This window comes from Jaculus jaculus, chromosome 13, assembly GCF_020740685.1.
Source record: "Jaculus jaculus isolate mJacJac1 chromosome 13, mJacJac1.mat.Y.cur, whole genome shotgun sequence".
Taxonomy (NCBI): domain Eukaryota; kingdom Metazoa; phylum Chordata; class Mammalia; order Rodentia; family Dipodidae; genus Jaculus; species Jaculus jaculus.
The window spans coordinates 48,739,842-48,755,336 of record NC_059114.1 but is presented as its reverse complement, the minus strand read 5'-3'; the positions used below and the strand labels follow the sequence as shown (position 1 = coordinate 48,755,336).

Below are 15,495 nucleotides of genomic sequence, written 5' to 3'. Positions count from 1 at the left end.
GATTTCTCCTACTTCTGTGCTGCCATTTTAATTTCTTACACACCTCACTTTTTAGTAAAGGTGTGTAATTTGCTGGGTATTCTTTAGCTTTTTCTCCCCTAGGCTGCTTTGGTTCCTAAGCTGCCATCTTAACCGGAAGTCCCTGCATTTTCTTAAACAACACTTCATCCTCCTAGGGCAATAAATTAGTATTCCTGGTTCTGAATGAGAAATCTAAATTAAAAAAATAGATTGGCTGGGCGTGGTGGTGCATGCCTTTAATCCCAGCACTAAAGAGGCAGAGGTAGAAGGACCAATGTGAGTTTGAGGCTAGCCTGGGACTACTCCAGATAGCCTGGACTAGAATGAAACCCTACCTCAGAAAGAAAATTTAAATAAAAATAAAATAAATATATGGATAAAATCATCTTTTTAAATACATTGCTCTTTATATTTTCAAGGTATAGCAAAAGTGTCACAAATAATAAGCAAATGTAGCAAAATTTTTAATTGAACCTGTAGACCCAAGGAAACACATTTTGTACAAAATAAGTAATTATCATGAAAGTACATATAATTATGATTTTGAAGTTTCACAGCAACTTAATTACTAAAATGTTAAAACTTAAAATGTATAAATACTTTCACAAACTTACTTTTGTAGATTGGTAGCTGAATTCCCTGCAACTGGAGGAATAATTACTTCGTGGCAGTTTTACTCTGTGAAGCTCCTCAGATATGTTAGCTACTATGATTATTTTATTGCTTCCTGTGAAATCATTTTTTGCATTTTTCTTTTTGTTTTCACAATACAAGAGCTCAAGAAAGTGAATGAATTTAGGTCTGCCTATTTCAAAAGTATTTGGAATTGGCTAGAATTGCTACTTTTATTGGTGAGTATATAGTCACATATGTGATTTAAAGGGATTACATATGAACCCTCCAATAAGGGTGTGTAAAACAGACTTCACCCAAGACTGGTTTTGACAGTGACAAACATACGATGAGCTGTCACAGTCCATACGAATGCCCCCAAAGAGGTCAATCTGTTTGTTTCTGATTTGGTCCTTGGGAGGATCAGCAAAAAACTAAAGGAACCAGTGACTCTATAGGTACTATGATTTAATGCACACTAGGGGTCTCCCCTACCACACTCAAAACATGTGTTCCTGTGGGGGTTGATACTGAATGTGTTAGATCCTTGGGAGCTTGAGGTCAAAGGATTAATTGAGTCCAGAAGTTCAAATCCATCCCTGTCTCAAAAAGCATATAAAAACTCCATAAACCACAAAAAATTCTTTGATCAATCTTGGATTTTGTTTTTGTATTTTTGAAGTAAGTAATGTCTCACTCTAGGTCCAGGCTGACCTGGAATTCACTATGTAGTTTTAAGGTGGCCTTGGCCTCACAGCAATCCTCTTACCTCTGCCTCTTGGATGTTTTTGAGGAATTCTTTAAATTTTACTCTCTTGTTTTGCTTTATTTTGTTTGTTTTTTTGAGGTAGGGTCTCACAGTAGCCCAGGCTGACCTGGAATTCAGTATGTAATCTAGTTTTAGGCTGGCCTCAAACTCACAGAGATCCTCCTTCTGTCTCCCAAGTGCTGGGATTAAAGGTATGCACTAAAATTTACTCTTTAATGTTGCCTTAATCTGTTTTGCATTCCACAAGAAATTGTTAAAGAATAGTCAAAAAAAACAAAAAAAAAAAAACCTGAAGGTAGGGAGATAGCTTGAACAACCAGCAGCAGCTAGCAGGGACAGAAGACAACCAAGATTGTGGAGTTAGTCCCTAAACAAAACGCCAAGGACTCCCTGGCCTTGTCTCGGGACATCGGAAAGCAATCAGAGATTTAGGCAGGAAAAGACAACTGTGAGCTTGGTCTTAGGGGCATTTAATGAACAAATTTTCTTGGTTTATACAATCTACTCTTTTAACCTTATTTCTACCTAGTTATAGCAAATCCAGTATAAAAGCTTTGTTTCCCAAAAATCAGACTGAAGTTTCTCAGTTAGACTATGTATCCCATCTACCCCTCTGGCATCCCTAGTAAGTCTAACAAAGGTCAGAGCATCAAATACTTAACTGAATTGGTATTTCTAAAATCCTTTTTTAAAAAATATTTTTATTTATTTGAGAGAAAGAGAGAGAGAGGCAGAGAAAGGGAGAGAGAGAATGGGCACATCAGGGCATCCAGCCACTGCAAACAAACTCCAGACTCATGTTCTAACTTGTGCATCTGGTTTACATGGGTCCTGGGGAATCTAACCTGGGTCCTTTAGCTTTGCAGGTAAGCACCTTAACTCCAGCCCCTGAAATCCTTTTTCTGTTTTGTACTGGTTTTGCTTTTTCGAGGTAGGATCTCACTCTAGCTGAGGTTGACTTGGAATTCACTATGTCATCTCAGAGTGGCCTCAAACCCATGACTATTCTCCTACCTCTGCCTCCCGTGTTCTGGGATTAAATGTGTATGCTGTACCCAATTCTGAAATCTTTTTTTTTTTTTTTTTCAAGTTAGGGTCTTGCTCTAGCCCAGGCTGACCTGGAATTTACCATGTACTCTCAGGGTGGCCTTGAACTCAGAACTCAGAGCAGTTTTCCTACCTCTGCCTCCCAAGTGCTAGGATTAAAGGCATGCAGTACCATGCCCAGCCTCTGAAATCTTTTTTTTTTTTTTTTAAACAGGCTGTACTAAGGTCTGTTTATACATGGTAGCAAATGAACTTTTACATATCATGTGGAGAGAAATCCTTACACCGAAGTTGGAGTGACATAATCATTTTCCACGCTTGTGCTTTACGCTTTGAAGGAGCAGGAAGAAAGACTAGGATAGCCAGGGAGTTAATGTCTCTTATGTTGAGAATTTTGCTCTTCCTTTAAAGTTGAGTTTTACTGCCATTTATATTAATGTCTGTGTCCTATCTTTCCCTTTCTTCTTATTAAACCTTTGATGAGCTCTTGTAATTAATGTCTTTTGTCATAGACTGCAAGAAATTTTGAGATAGAAATGGTCTCTAATCCTTTTTATTTTCCCATTTAGTTGTGTTTTGTGGCTATTTCCTTCTACATATACTGTAATTTGCAAAATTTTATCTTCCTTGGACAACTGTTAAAAAGTACTGAGAAATATCCAGATTTCTATTTGCTTGCATACTGGCAAATTTATTACAATAATATACTTGCTGTTACTATCTTCTTTGCATGGATAAAGGTATTTATATTTCATTATATTGCATAATGGTATATTACAATGGTATAATAGCATATTGAAATAACTATGGGAGAAACTTGAAGGGGGAAAGCATTTTCCCAACTATTAAGTGATTTTGAAAGTAATTTGGGGGGATGGAGAAATTGCCCAGTGGTTAAAGGTGTTTTTACAAAGCCTGGTTCAATTCCCCAATATCCATGTAAAGCATGCATCTGGAGTCACCCTCTCTCTCCTTCTCTGTCTCTCTCTCTCTCTCTCTCTCTCTCTCTCTCTCTCCACCTCTCAAGTAAATAAAAGTATTTTAAAATTAAAGTAATTTGGCCTTGGACTGGAGAGGTGGGTCAGAGTTTAAGAGCACTTCCTGTGCAAACATGAAGACCTGAGAAGGATCTGCCAATCACTCAAGTTTGATCCCTAGAACCCACATAAACAACTAGACATAGTCACATGCATCTGCTCACAAAAACAGTGAGCTCCAGGATCAGTAAGCAATTCCAACTCAAAGCATGGGCAGAAGAGCCAAGCGTGGTGGCACACGTCTTTAATCCCAACACTCAGGAGGCAAAGGTAGGAGGATCACAGTGAATTCAAGGCTACCCTGAGCCTACATAGTGAATTCCTGGTCAGCCCGAGCTAGAGTGAGACCCTACATCAAACAAACAAACAAACAAACAAACAAAAAGAATGGACAGAAGAGGGCTAGAGAGATGGCTTAGCTGTTAAGCGCTTGCCTGTGAAGCCTAAGAACCCTGGTTCAAGGCTTAATTCCCCAGGACCCACATTAGCCAGATGCACAAGGGGGCACTCGCTTCTGGAGTTCATTTGCAGTGGCTGGAGTCCCTGCCATGCCCATTCTATCTTTCTATCTGCCTCTTTCTCTATGTCTGTCACTCTGTTGCTCTCAAATAAATAAAAATGAATAAAATATTTTTAAAAAAAGAATGGACAGAAGAGTGACAGAGCAGGACACCGGTATTCCCATTGGCCACCCAGGTGAGCACACCCAGCCCCAGCAGAGCTTTGGGGCACCTCATGGACATATGCAAGTGCATATATTACACACACCACATTGCATTTACATAATACATAAGAAAAAGAAGCCAGATGCCATGGTACACACCTTTAATCCCAGCACTTGGGAGGCAGAAGTAGAAGGATCAGCATGAGTTCCCAGCCAGCCAAAGACTACAATAGTGGTTTCCAAGTTAGCCTGGGCTAGCAAGACCCTACTTCAAAAAAAAAAAAAAAGTGTTTTGGCCTTATAATGACAGCTGGCCAGCCTCCAAACATTATCATTATCTCATTTAATTTGAAGAATTTTTCTGGGCCGGGGAGATGGGTTGGTGGTTAAAAGTACTTGCTTACAAAGCCTCATATCCCAGGTTCAATTCCCTAATACTCACACAAAGCCAGATGCACAAAGTAGTGCATGAGCCTGGAGCTTGTTTGCAGTGGCAGCAGGCCCTATTGTGTTCATACCTTCTCTCTCTCTTGCAGATAAGTAAAAATATTTTTAAAGAATCCTTCTGAAATTAATTTGTTCTAAGTAACTTTTGATATTCTATTTTAATTAAATTTGTTCTTTTTCAGATTTTCAAATTCATAAGCTTTAATAAGACGATGTCTCAGCTATCATCAACCTTGTCCCGCTGTATGAAAGACATAGTAGGATTTGCCATCATGTTTTTCATAATATTCTTTGCTTATGCCCAGTTAGGATTTCTTGTCTTTGGGTCACAAGTTGATGACTTTTCCACTTTTCAGAATTCCATGTAAGCGCTTACTGTGAATTTCATTATATTTTCCAACTGAAAAATCATGGAAATACCTATGATAAATAGGAACATTAGCCTTGATTAATTTAAACTTGCTTCTGTGTTTTCATTTAAGGCTAAACAAGTTTTGGTACTGGAGAATCCAAATGCATGGTGGTAGCTGTTTTTTAATTATATTTAGATCAAATTAAAAATACTTGCTTTTTGGCCCGAGGAAATGCCTCAGTGGTTATAAGTGCTTGCTTGTCAAGCCTGTTAGCTTTGGTTCAATTCCCCAGCACTATGTAAAGCTGGAGGTCAAGTGGTATATGTATGGCATGCATATGCTTATGCCAAACACATAAAAATACATTTTAAAATCATTTTGGGTGCTGGAGTGATTGCTCAGTGGTTAAGGTTGCTTGCTTACAAAGCCTGATAGCCTAGGCTTGATTCCCCAGTATCTCCATGAAGCCAGATGTACAAAGTGGCACTGCATCTAGAGTTTGTTTGTAGTGTCAAAGGCCCTGGTATGTCCATACTAATGCTCTTTCTGTCTGCCTCTTTCTCTATGTCTCTCTCAAATAAATATAGATATTAAAAGATAACTTTTCAAGCCAGGCATGGTGGCACACACCTTTAATCCCAGCACTCAGGAGACAGAGGTAGTAGAATTGCCATGAGTTCAAAGCCACCCTGAGACTACAGAGTGAGACCCTATCTTGAAAAACAAAATAAAAAATAAATAACTTTTTAGACCACGCATGTTTATAAAAATAAACAAAACCTTTTAATTGAAAGTGAGAAAATTACCTAAAATAAGAGAAATTGGCCTCCACGTTTCTATAGTTCTTTTTCTCTGGGGCAAATAAATCTTAAAAGTTTGTTTTAGAGTGATCCTTCTTAATTATTTATTTTATTCCTATTAAGTTGACTATTCTATGCTGATCTGCTAAAAATGTATTTTAAAAATAGGTTTATTCGAGCTGGGCATAGTGGCACATGCCTTTAATCCCAGCACTTGGGAGGCAAAGGAAGGAGGATCACTGTGAGTTGAAGGCCACTCTGAGACTACATAGTGAATTCTAGGTCAGCCTGGACTAGAGCAAGATCCTACCTTGAAAAACAACAACAACAAAAATAGATTTATCATACTGAGTTTGGTGGTATATGTTACTGAGGCAGGAAGATTGTGAGTTTGAGGCCAGACTGTCTCCCCCACACACACCCCCGAAAAAAAAAAAAAAAAGCTTTACAAATAAGTCTTCAACAGACAACAAACTTTATAGGAGAGAGTAAGTAGAACATCTACAAAAATATTTGGGCTTTTCTTTAAAAGTGAAATGTTTTGATTTACTCATTTGGGGGTTTTATATGTAGCTCAGTTGGTAGCCTGCTTGCCTAGCATACATAAAGCTCTGAGTTTAGTCCCAGCACCATATAAAAACGGTGCATTCCAGCACTGTATAGGTGGAGGATCAGGATTGTAAGGTGATCTTGACTACATAGCATGTTCAAGGCCAGCCTGGGATACATGAGACACCAGCCTCCAGAAAAAAAGATTTACTTAGGTTTTGTTTGAGACAGGATTTCACACTATCAACCAGGCTGGCTGGCCTCAAAACTCCTTTAACCCTGCTGCCTCAGTCTCTGCAGTTCTGGAGTTTTAAGCATGTGCCACCATGCCAAGCGTGAATTACTCTTTTTTTTTTTTACATTTTATTTTTATTGATTTATTTATTAGAGACAGAGGGAGTAAAAGAGTGAGAATGGGTATGCCAGGGCTTCTAGCCACTGAAAACGAACTCCAGATGCATGTGCCACTTTTTGCATCTAGCTTACATGGGACCTGGAGAATAGATCCTGGGTCCTTAGTCACAGGCATGTACCTTAACTGCTAAGCCATCTCTCCAGCCCTTGAATGACTCTCTTTATTTTGGGTGTGTAGGGTGTGTGTGTGCATGTTCATGAGTGTGTGAGCACATGTGCCGTGGGCCATATGTGGAGTCAGAGGAGAACTTTGGAAGTCGGTTCTCACCTTCTACCTTGTTTGAGGCAGGGTCTGTGTTGTTGCTGCCAAGACTAACTGGCCAGAGAGATGTCCTCCTCCCTCCATGCTGTAGGTATGTGTGGTGGTGTGATTCAGGTGTCCCCCATAAACTTAGGTGTTCTGCATGCTAGGTCCCCAGCTGATGGCGATTTGGGAATTAACATCTACTGGAGGCAGTGTATTTTTGGCAGCAGACTTAGGGGTTGTATAGGCAGCTTCCTCTTGCCATTGTTTGGCACACTGTCCTATTGCTGTTGTCACTTGATGTTGTCCAGGAGCTGATGTCCACCCTCTGTTCATTCCACCATTTTTCCCTGCCATCATGGAGCTTCCCCTCAAGTCTATAAGCCAAAATAAACCATTTTTTTCCCACAAGCTGCTCTTGGTTTGGTGTTTCCTGCCAGCAGTATGAACCTGACTGCAACAGTATGCTAGGATAGATGCTAGTACTACAGCGCCCAGCTCTGTGTGGATTCTGCAGATCCAAATTTAGGTACTTGTGCTTGCCCAGTAAGCTCTTTACCCACTGTGGCAGCTCCCGCCTGCTTTTTTTTAATTGGGTTACTTGGTCTTTTGTTGCTAAGTTTTTTTCTGTATTCTGGACATTCTGTCAAATGAATAGCTGGCAAAGATTTTCCCCCATTTGGTAGGCTTTCTCTTCACTCTGTTGATTGTTTCCTTTGCTGTGTAGAAATTATTTTTTATTTATTGGATTTTTCAAGGCAGGGTCTCACTCTAATCCAGGCTGCCCTTGAACTCACAGTACTACTCCTACCTGTGCCTCCCCAATGCGGGGATGAAAGGCATGTGCCACTATGCCCAACTGAAACTCTTTTATGTAATACCATTTGCTACTGCTTTTTTTTTAACTTAAAAAAAATCTGTTTATTAATTTATTTATGAATGAGAGAGAAAGAGGCAGAGAAAGAGAGAGAGAAACAGATAATGGCCATGTCAGGGCTTCCAGCCACTGCAAACAAACTCCAGATGCATGTGCCCCCTCGTGCATCTGGCTTATGTGGGTCCTGCAGAATTGAACTGGGATCCTCTGGCTTTGCAGGCAAATACCTTAATCACTAAGCTATCTCTCCAGCCCACTACTTCTTTTATTTACTTACTTGATTTTTTTATTGACAGCTTCCATAAGTATAGACAATAAAACCTTGATAATTACTTTTATACACTCCCATTCCCCCCTCTCAAGACCACCCTTCATCATACGCCCTCTGTTTTCCAATTAGTCTCTTTTTTATTTCAATGTCATCATCTTTTTCTCCCATTATAGGGGTTTTGTGTAGGTAGTGTCAGGCACTGTGAGGTCTTGAATACCAAGGCCATTTTGTGACTGGAAGATTGCGTTGTAAGGAGTCCTACCCTTCCCTTAGCTCTTACATTCTTTCTGCCACCTCTTCCTCAATGGACCTTGAGCCTTGGAGGGTGTGACAGAAATATCTCAGTGCTGAACATTCCTCTGTCACTTCTTCTCAGCACTATGGTGACTTTTGAGTCACCCTAGTGGTCACTGCCATCTGAAAAGAGAAGCTTCTTTAACCAAAAGTGAGACTAGCATTAATATATGGGTATGAACATTAAGAGAGGTGCTTACTGTGCAGTCTGGTGGGCATAATGAATGCATTTAGCCAGACAGCAGCAGTGCTACTTCCATATTCTTTAGGGCTCATGCCCTCCCCATAGGCTTTTGACTAGGTTTTCAGTACCAGGCATGAGTTCCCTCCCATGGAGTGAACCTCCAATCCAATTAGAGTTTAGGGTTTCCCCCATAGCAGACATTCCAGTATTGCACCAATTGGCACGTTTGCCCTGGCTGACAAGTCTTAGAGCTTACAGGGTCCACTACTGTTTAACACCATTTTGACTTATCTCTCCCAAAGGGTTACTTATATACAAGATAGACTTTTTCCAGCTTTCTGACAGCTAGCCAACAAAGAGTAAGTTTTCACTTCAGCTCCAGCTTGATTTTTCAGTGACCTGCAGCCTAAGCATGTAGAGTCTTCAGCAATAGGGTCTTACCATCTAATTCTGGTGGGAAACCAAGAGCCTTGGAAATGGCCTGTAATGTTTTGGGGGCATCATGAGCCTTCCTATCCAACAAATCACTGGAAGGTATCCCATCCCTAACACTGAAATTTTTCTAGTAATAATGTATCGCTTCTGGGTGCACTATTATCCAAAGAAGTGGGTTTCCATATGGCTGATTCATGACGTCTTAAATTTTGATTAATCGTCCCCCCTTTATTTGATCCTTTCCCCTGACCCCACTTAGGTCATTCCACCCCCAGCAATCTGTTTCTTGACTAAGAAGATACAAGGGCTTAAGCCTAAAACATAAGAGGAGGAAGCAAGGTGGATCTCTTGCCCAGGGAGGCTAAATGGGGTTTGAGAAGTCCCATAAAGGAAGAGGGCAGAGCTCTTGCCCAGAGAGGCAAGAGGGGGTTTGAAAGACCTTCTTGAGACTCACATCTGCATTTTTATGGGGAGTGGCTACATGAGGAAGACCAGGTCAGCAGGTTACTATGGACAAAGACCAGATTTTATAGCTTTGCCAGTAATCTTAGGTAAGGATCAGAGTTTCTGTCCACTACGAAGGATACAAGCTTAATCTAGAGTTCTTTCCTGGAGGGTGTAACATCCAGGTTTCTGTAAGCTTAGTGATATTTCTTGCTTTTTTTGGGGGGGGGGTTGTTTTGTTTTGTTTTTTGAGGTAGGGTTTCACTCTATCTCAGGATGACCTGGAATTCACTGTGTAGTCTCAGAGTGGCCTAGAACTCATGGTGATCTTCCTACCTCTGCCTCCCAAGTGCTGGGATTAAAGGCGTGTGCCACCACGCCTGACATTTCTTGCTTTTAGTCAAGAAATACAAAATACTATTCAAGGGCTGGAGAGATAGATTATCAGTTAAGGCACTTGTCTGCAAAGCTAAAGGACCCAGGTTCAATTCCCCAGAACCCATGTAAGCAAGATGCATAAGGTGGCACATGTACCTAGAGTTCATCTGCAGTGGCTGGAGTCTCTGGCATGCCCATTCTCTCTCTCTCTCTCTCTCTCTCTCTCTCAAATAAATGAACAAAATGTAAAATATTTAAAAGAAATTCAAGCCAGGGGTGGTAGTGCTTGCCTTTAATCCCAGCATTGGGAGGCAGATGTAAGTGTATTGCTCTAAGTTTGAGGCCACCCTTGGATTACATAGTGAATTCCAGGTCAGCCTGGACTAAAGAGTCATGCTCTACCTTGAAAAAAAATACCATTAAATTTTGGGGTTCTGTTACCCTGACAGCCTAGCCAATTTCTGTCTATCATTTCCCCCTTTCTGAAGAGGTGCCCTAACTGCTGTTAGGGGATTTGGGTGATGGATTGATCTGGCTTCTTCAAGATGAGCAGGGTCGCTAGGGTACCTCTCCAGTGGGTCTACAGGACCCCAAAAGTTTACTGGTAGTTTTATGATGTGGGAATAAACCTATGATTCTCAGATAAAGACATTGGTGGGGGAAAATGGAAGAAATCAGGGAGAAGCAAGCACGAGGTAAATTGGGGTTTAGAGAGGGTTCCTATTCATGTAGCATTTCAGGTCTTGGAGAGCGATCCAGAGGACCCAGATAGATGGAGTTGAATTGAAGCAGGACCACTTGAGGGTGGGCTAACTGTAGATGAGAGGATATAAGGTTAAGATAACAGTTAAACACACAATGTCCCAAAATTAGCAGAATTATTATCAGAAATGGTAGGCATGATTCTTTCACCATGAAGATCTGGAAATTTTCCAAATAGTGTGGTCTATAACTGTGCTTATGAAGCAGATGAGACATTAGCAGAATTATCAAGAGTAGGTACACAGCATTTGCCTTTGATAATGGTCCAGCTGCTATTGAGTTATTGTTAGTATATCTATCAAATGTTATAGGCTGGGCTGTGATGTTTAAATTCTTCAAGATATACTTTATTTTTCAGCTACATTTTTCTGTTTGGTGCTAAGAGCAAGTAGGTAGGCAGAGTGTAATTTTTTTTTTACATTCAAAACAACAAAATCCTCAACAATTTTATTTATAAATATATTTATAAATTATATTTATATTTATATAGAAAATAGCAGTGAAAGTACCTTGCCCCCTTGCTACTGGTATCCATTGCAGGTTTGCAGCCTGTGGAGTCCTTCCACACCCCACCTCTAATCCTCATACCTGGGTTCTTTTCCCTCTCCTGCCTCTGAGGGAACACATTCCCATAGCCTTTTCTGGACCACCAGGGCACATCCCTGCAGCCCTGAAGGCAGCTACTTCCTCATTCCTACACCACAGGGCTCACTGGGAATACTGACATACAGGGCAGGATAATTTAGAGGAAGGGATCCTAGCTGTCAGGCTTACCTGTCCCACATCATAGATGGAGATGCAGTCTGGGAGAAGGCTCCCTGGCTCCCAAGTACCTCAACCTCAGTAGGCCTGCCACCGAACTCACCATTGCCTTCAACCCATCTCCTTTGGTTCTAGTTTAGCAAATAACATCCCAGAGTGTAATTTTATATTGTCATTTTGAAGTTCAGTTGTGGCTATTCAGGGGAGACTTTTAAGAACCTGGGAGGAGCTCTATGGCTCTCTCAGTGTTTGTGCTATCTGCTAGGATAGGTCAGGGCTGTGCTGACCACGTGGCTTCCCTTCCTGTGGAAGTATTAAGGGGCTTCCTCTTTGTTCTGACTCTCCTTCTACAGACTATATATTGATTGGAATCCATTCTCTGGGTCTCCATGTCTTCCCTGTTCAAGAAGACAGGACCCTCTGGAGCAAGAAGTGTCCTGTCACCTCCTGAGCCTTTTTGACCTGGAGGGACTGTGACCAAAATATTGGGTACCCTTTAGCCCCAAAGTCCTCATTAGTTTTGGTTACTACATCTAGTTGATAAGCACCCAGGTGAAAAATGGGAGTTGAAGGGATGGCTTAGCTGTTAAGATGTTTGTTTGCAAAGCCAAAGGACCCAGGTTCAATTCCCCAGGACCCATGTTAGCCAGATGTACAAGGGGACACACGTCTTGAGCTCGTTTGCAGTGGCTGGAGGCCCTGGCATGCCCATTTTCTCTTTCTTTCTTTCTTTCTTCCTTCCTTCCTTCCTTCCTTCCTTCCTTCCTTCCTTCCTTCCTTCCTTCCTTCCTTCCTTCCTTCCTTTCTCTCTCTCTCTCTCTGTCAAATAAATAAATAAAAATAACATATTTTTAAAAGGGGGAATATAGAGTATGTCTGTACCTGTTGTCTTTAGCAAAACAGATCTAGTTAAAACATGATATTAAAAAAAACCTCGGGCTGGAGAGATGGCTTAGCGGTTAAGCGCTTGCCTGTGAAGCCTAAGGACCCCGGTTCGAGGCTCGGTTCCCCAGGTCCCATGTTAGCCAGATGCACAAGGGGGCGCACGCGTCTGGAGTTCGTTTGCAGAGGCTGGAAGCCCTGGCGCGCCCATTCTCTCTCTCCCTCTATCTGTCTTTCTCTCTATGTCTGTCGCTCTCAAATAAATAAATAATGAACAAAAAAAAATTAAAAAAAAAAACCTCAACATTATTTTGTAACATGTAATGTACATTGTCTATTGACATGGTAAGCCATAAGTGTCACCAGGAACAAGACCACATCTGTGAATTGAATTTTAGACTTTAAACCTATTGATTTGAAGCATTTGTTTTTCCTATGAAATACATTTTAAAAACATGGATTTGTAAATGCAGGTAAAAAAAAGTGCCCTGAAAATAATATACCACACCTGGAAATGGTTTTATTAGTAATGGCAAATCTGAGCTATATTTATGATACAACAAACTAAGATTACCTGTTCATATATTGTTAAATCATAAGATTTTAACTTGCTATGAACCCTAGTAAGATCTGGTTGATGCTTTTTTGTTATGTTTATTTTCTCTGTCACAAAAAACTGAGAATGCTAACAGGGCTTTAGTGATCTTATGCAAGAGAGAAATTGAGAGAGAGCAAAAACTACATGCTGCTTGTCATTTTCCCTTTCCTTGTCCAGAGGTAATTGGCCAATTTGCCTAAAAACAAGGTATGGATGACACATGGTTTTAAACATGATTAGGGTCTGAGCTAGGGGGGCAGCCCATTTCTCAGAATCCAGCTTACCATGAATTTAAACAGTGTATCACAGTCAGTATAATTTACATTACAGTGAGGTGGAAGTAATCACAGCAAGTATTTCTAACCGTTAAGCAAACCTACCAGTCCCTAGGTGGCTGGCTTTCAGCCTTTACCTGGCAGACTTTAGGACCCAACTTGTTCTCTGAGTCCTGCTCCACTATGATCTTGTTTCAATACTTGTCCCCTGTAGTGGTAGGAGAGGATATATTTGAGGAGGGCTGGAAGCCTCAGCAGGCTCTGAGTCCTGGGTAAGGAGAACAAGAGAGCAGAGATGCCTCTTTCTGTTCTAGAGGTGACTATACCTGTAAGAGACTTGTAGCAGCCTTGATGTGGGGGCAGCTCAGAGAGTTGAATCTGTATTGTACTCCCTACATAAGTTTGGTTTTTTTCTTACAGCAGGTCTAATTGTAAAATCATACTAAAACTAATATTTCCCTCTAGAAGCCATTTCTTGCTGCCCTCTAATTTATATTCAGGCTAGGCTTGGTGCAGAAGAGTATCAAGCACCTCTTTTTCTTTGAACTGAAGTGTGTGGGGTAAAGATACAGTGCACGGGAGTCCTTGTCAAAGACATGTGAGCTGGGTGTGGTGGCGCACGCCTTTAATCCCAGCACTTGGGAGGCAGAGGTAGGAGGATCACCTTGAGTTCAAGGCCACCCTGAGACTACATAATGAATTCCAGGTCAACCTGTGCTAGATTGAGACCCTACCTCGAAAAACAAAAACAAAAACAAACAAACAAAAAAGACATGTGACTACCCATCCGGAAGACAAAATATACTGGAGTGTTTTCCAAATCCCTTTTATCTTGTGTCCCAGAGCATCTACCATTGCACCAGTGGGTACATCTTGCCTGGCAAGACTGGTTGTGTCACAGGCAGGCCATAGCTGGGTAAGACTGTTGATGACTTTTCTCCCCCATCAGCCTGAATAGCAACTTCTGGTGGTACTGTGAAAGCTATCCATCAGGGAAGATGCTTCCAACTCAGTCCCAGCTTGGTATCTCTATTTTCTGTAACATAATTATGTGGGTTCTTCAGATATAGGGGCTTACCATCAAGTTTTGGTGGATAACTGAGAGCAGTGTCAGTAGCCTGTATTGTTTTAGGGTCTATATGGCCTCTATCTTTTTTTTTTTTTATGGAGGAGACTATTGTAAATGAAATTGTTTCCTTGATTTTGTTCAGTATGTTTATCATTGGTATGTAGGAAGGCTGCTGGGTTTGGTATGTTAATTTTGTATCCTGCTACTTTGTTGAAAGTGTTTAGGAGGTTTCTGATGGAGTCTTTAATCTCTTATGTATAGAATCATATCATCTACACATAATATATTTTGACTTCTTACTTTTGTATTTGTATCCTATTTATTCCCTTGTCTTCTCATATTACTCTAGCTAAGACTTCAAGCATGATATTAAATAGGAGTAGAGAAAGTGGAATCAGACCCTTGTCTTTCTCCTAATCTTATTGACAACTTCTATACATATAGACAATATGCCATGATCAGCATCTCCTCCTGCCACCTTTCTCCCTCCCAGTCCCCACTCCACTGAATCCCTGCTTCTTTCCAACTAGTCTCTTCTATTTTGATGCCATCATTTTTTTCCTCCTGTTATGCTGGTCTTGTGTAGATAGCATGTTATCTTTTTAAAAATTTATTGATGTATTATCTTTTTTAATATTTTATTTTTATTTACTTGAGAGAGAGAGAAAGGCAGATAGAGAGAATGGGCACACTAAGGCCTCCAGCCACTGCAGATGAACTCCAGACACATGCATCACCTTGTGCATCTGGCTCACAAGGGCCCTGGAGAATTGAACCTGGGTCCTTTGGCTTTGCGGGCAATGCCTTAACCACTAAGCCATTTCCCCAGCCCTGTTGCTTTTTTTTGTTGCTGTTGATGCCCTTATTTTCCATGCTTTTGGATGTCTGTCCAGAAGGCCATTTCCTATGCCAAGATCTTAAAGGGTTTCCCCTATGTTTACCTCTGGTAGTTTCCATGTCGGTTTTATATTGTGGTCTTTGACTCATTTTGAATTGTTTTGTTTGTTTTGTGTTAGTCTTTTTGACACTATATAGGTCAAGCCATCCTATAACTCATGTTCCTTCTGCCTTAGCCTGGGATCACTGAGAGGTGTACAGGTCAGGTTTTAATCTTAAACATGTGAGATCCAGTTTTCTCAGAACTATTATTGCAGAGGTTTCCCTTTCTCCAAGGTTTGCTTTTAGTATCTTTGCCAAGAATCAGTTGGTTGAAGATGTTGGGATTTATTTCTAAATCCTACAGTCTCATCTGTTCTGCTAAGTCATCTCTTCAGCCCTATGTGTCTATTTTTTATTCCAACACCATC

General features: G+C 40.8%; 1 protein-coding gene across 4 annotated transcripts in view; it reads left to right on the top strand.

Annotated features, from left to right (window-relative positions):
- Positions 1 to 15,495, top strand: part of Pkd2l2 (polycystin 2 like 2, transient receptor potential cation channel) — a 99,715-nt gene that overhangs the window by 23,353 nt on the left and 60,867 nt on the right. For 2 of the 4 annotated variants that reach the window (XM_004652468.2, XM_012947502.2), the window contains exons 6-8: positions 644 to 872; positions 3,019 to 3,189; positions 4,780 to 4,961. In XM_004652468.2, the coding sequence (XP_004652525.2) occupies positions 644 to 872; positions 3,019 to 3,189; positions 4,780 to 4,961 (582 nt within the window). The remainder of the gene's footprint in view (positions 1 to 643; positions 873 to 3,018; positions 3,190 to 4,779; positions 4,962 to 15,495) is intronic. The other 2 variants (XM_012947503.2, XM_012947504.2) reach the window with 2 other exon arrangements.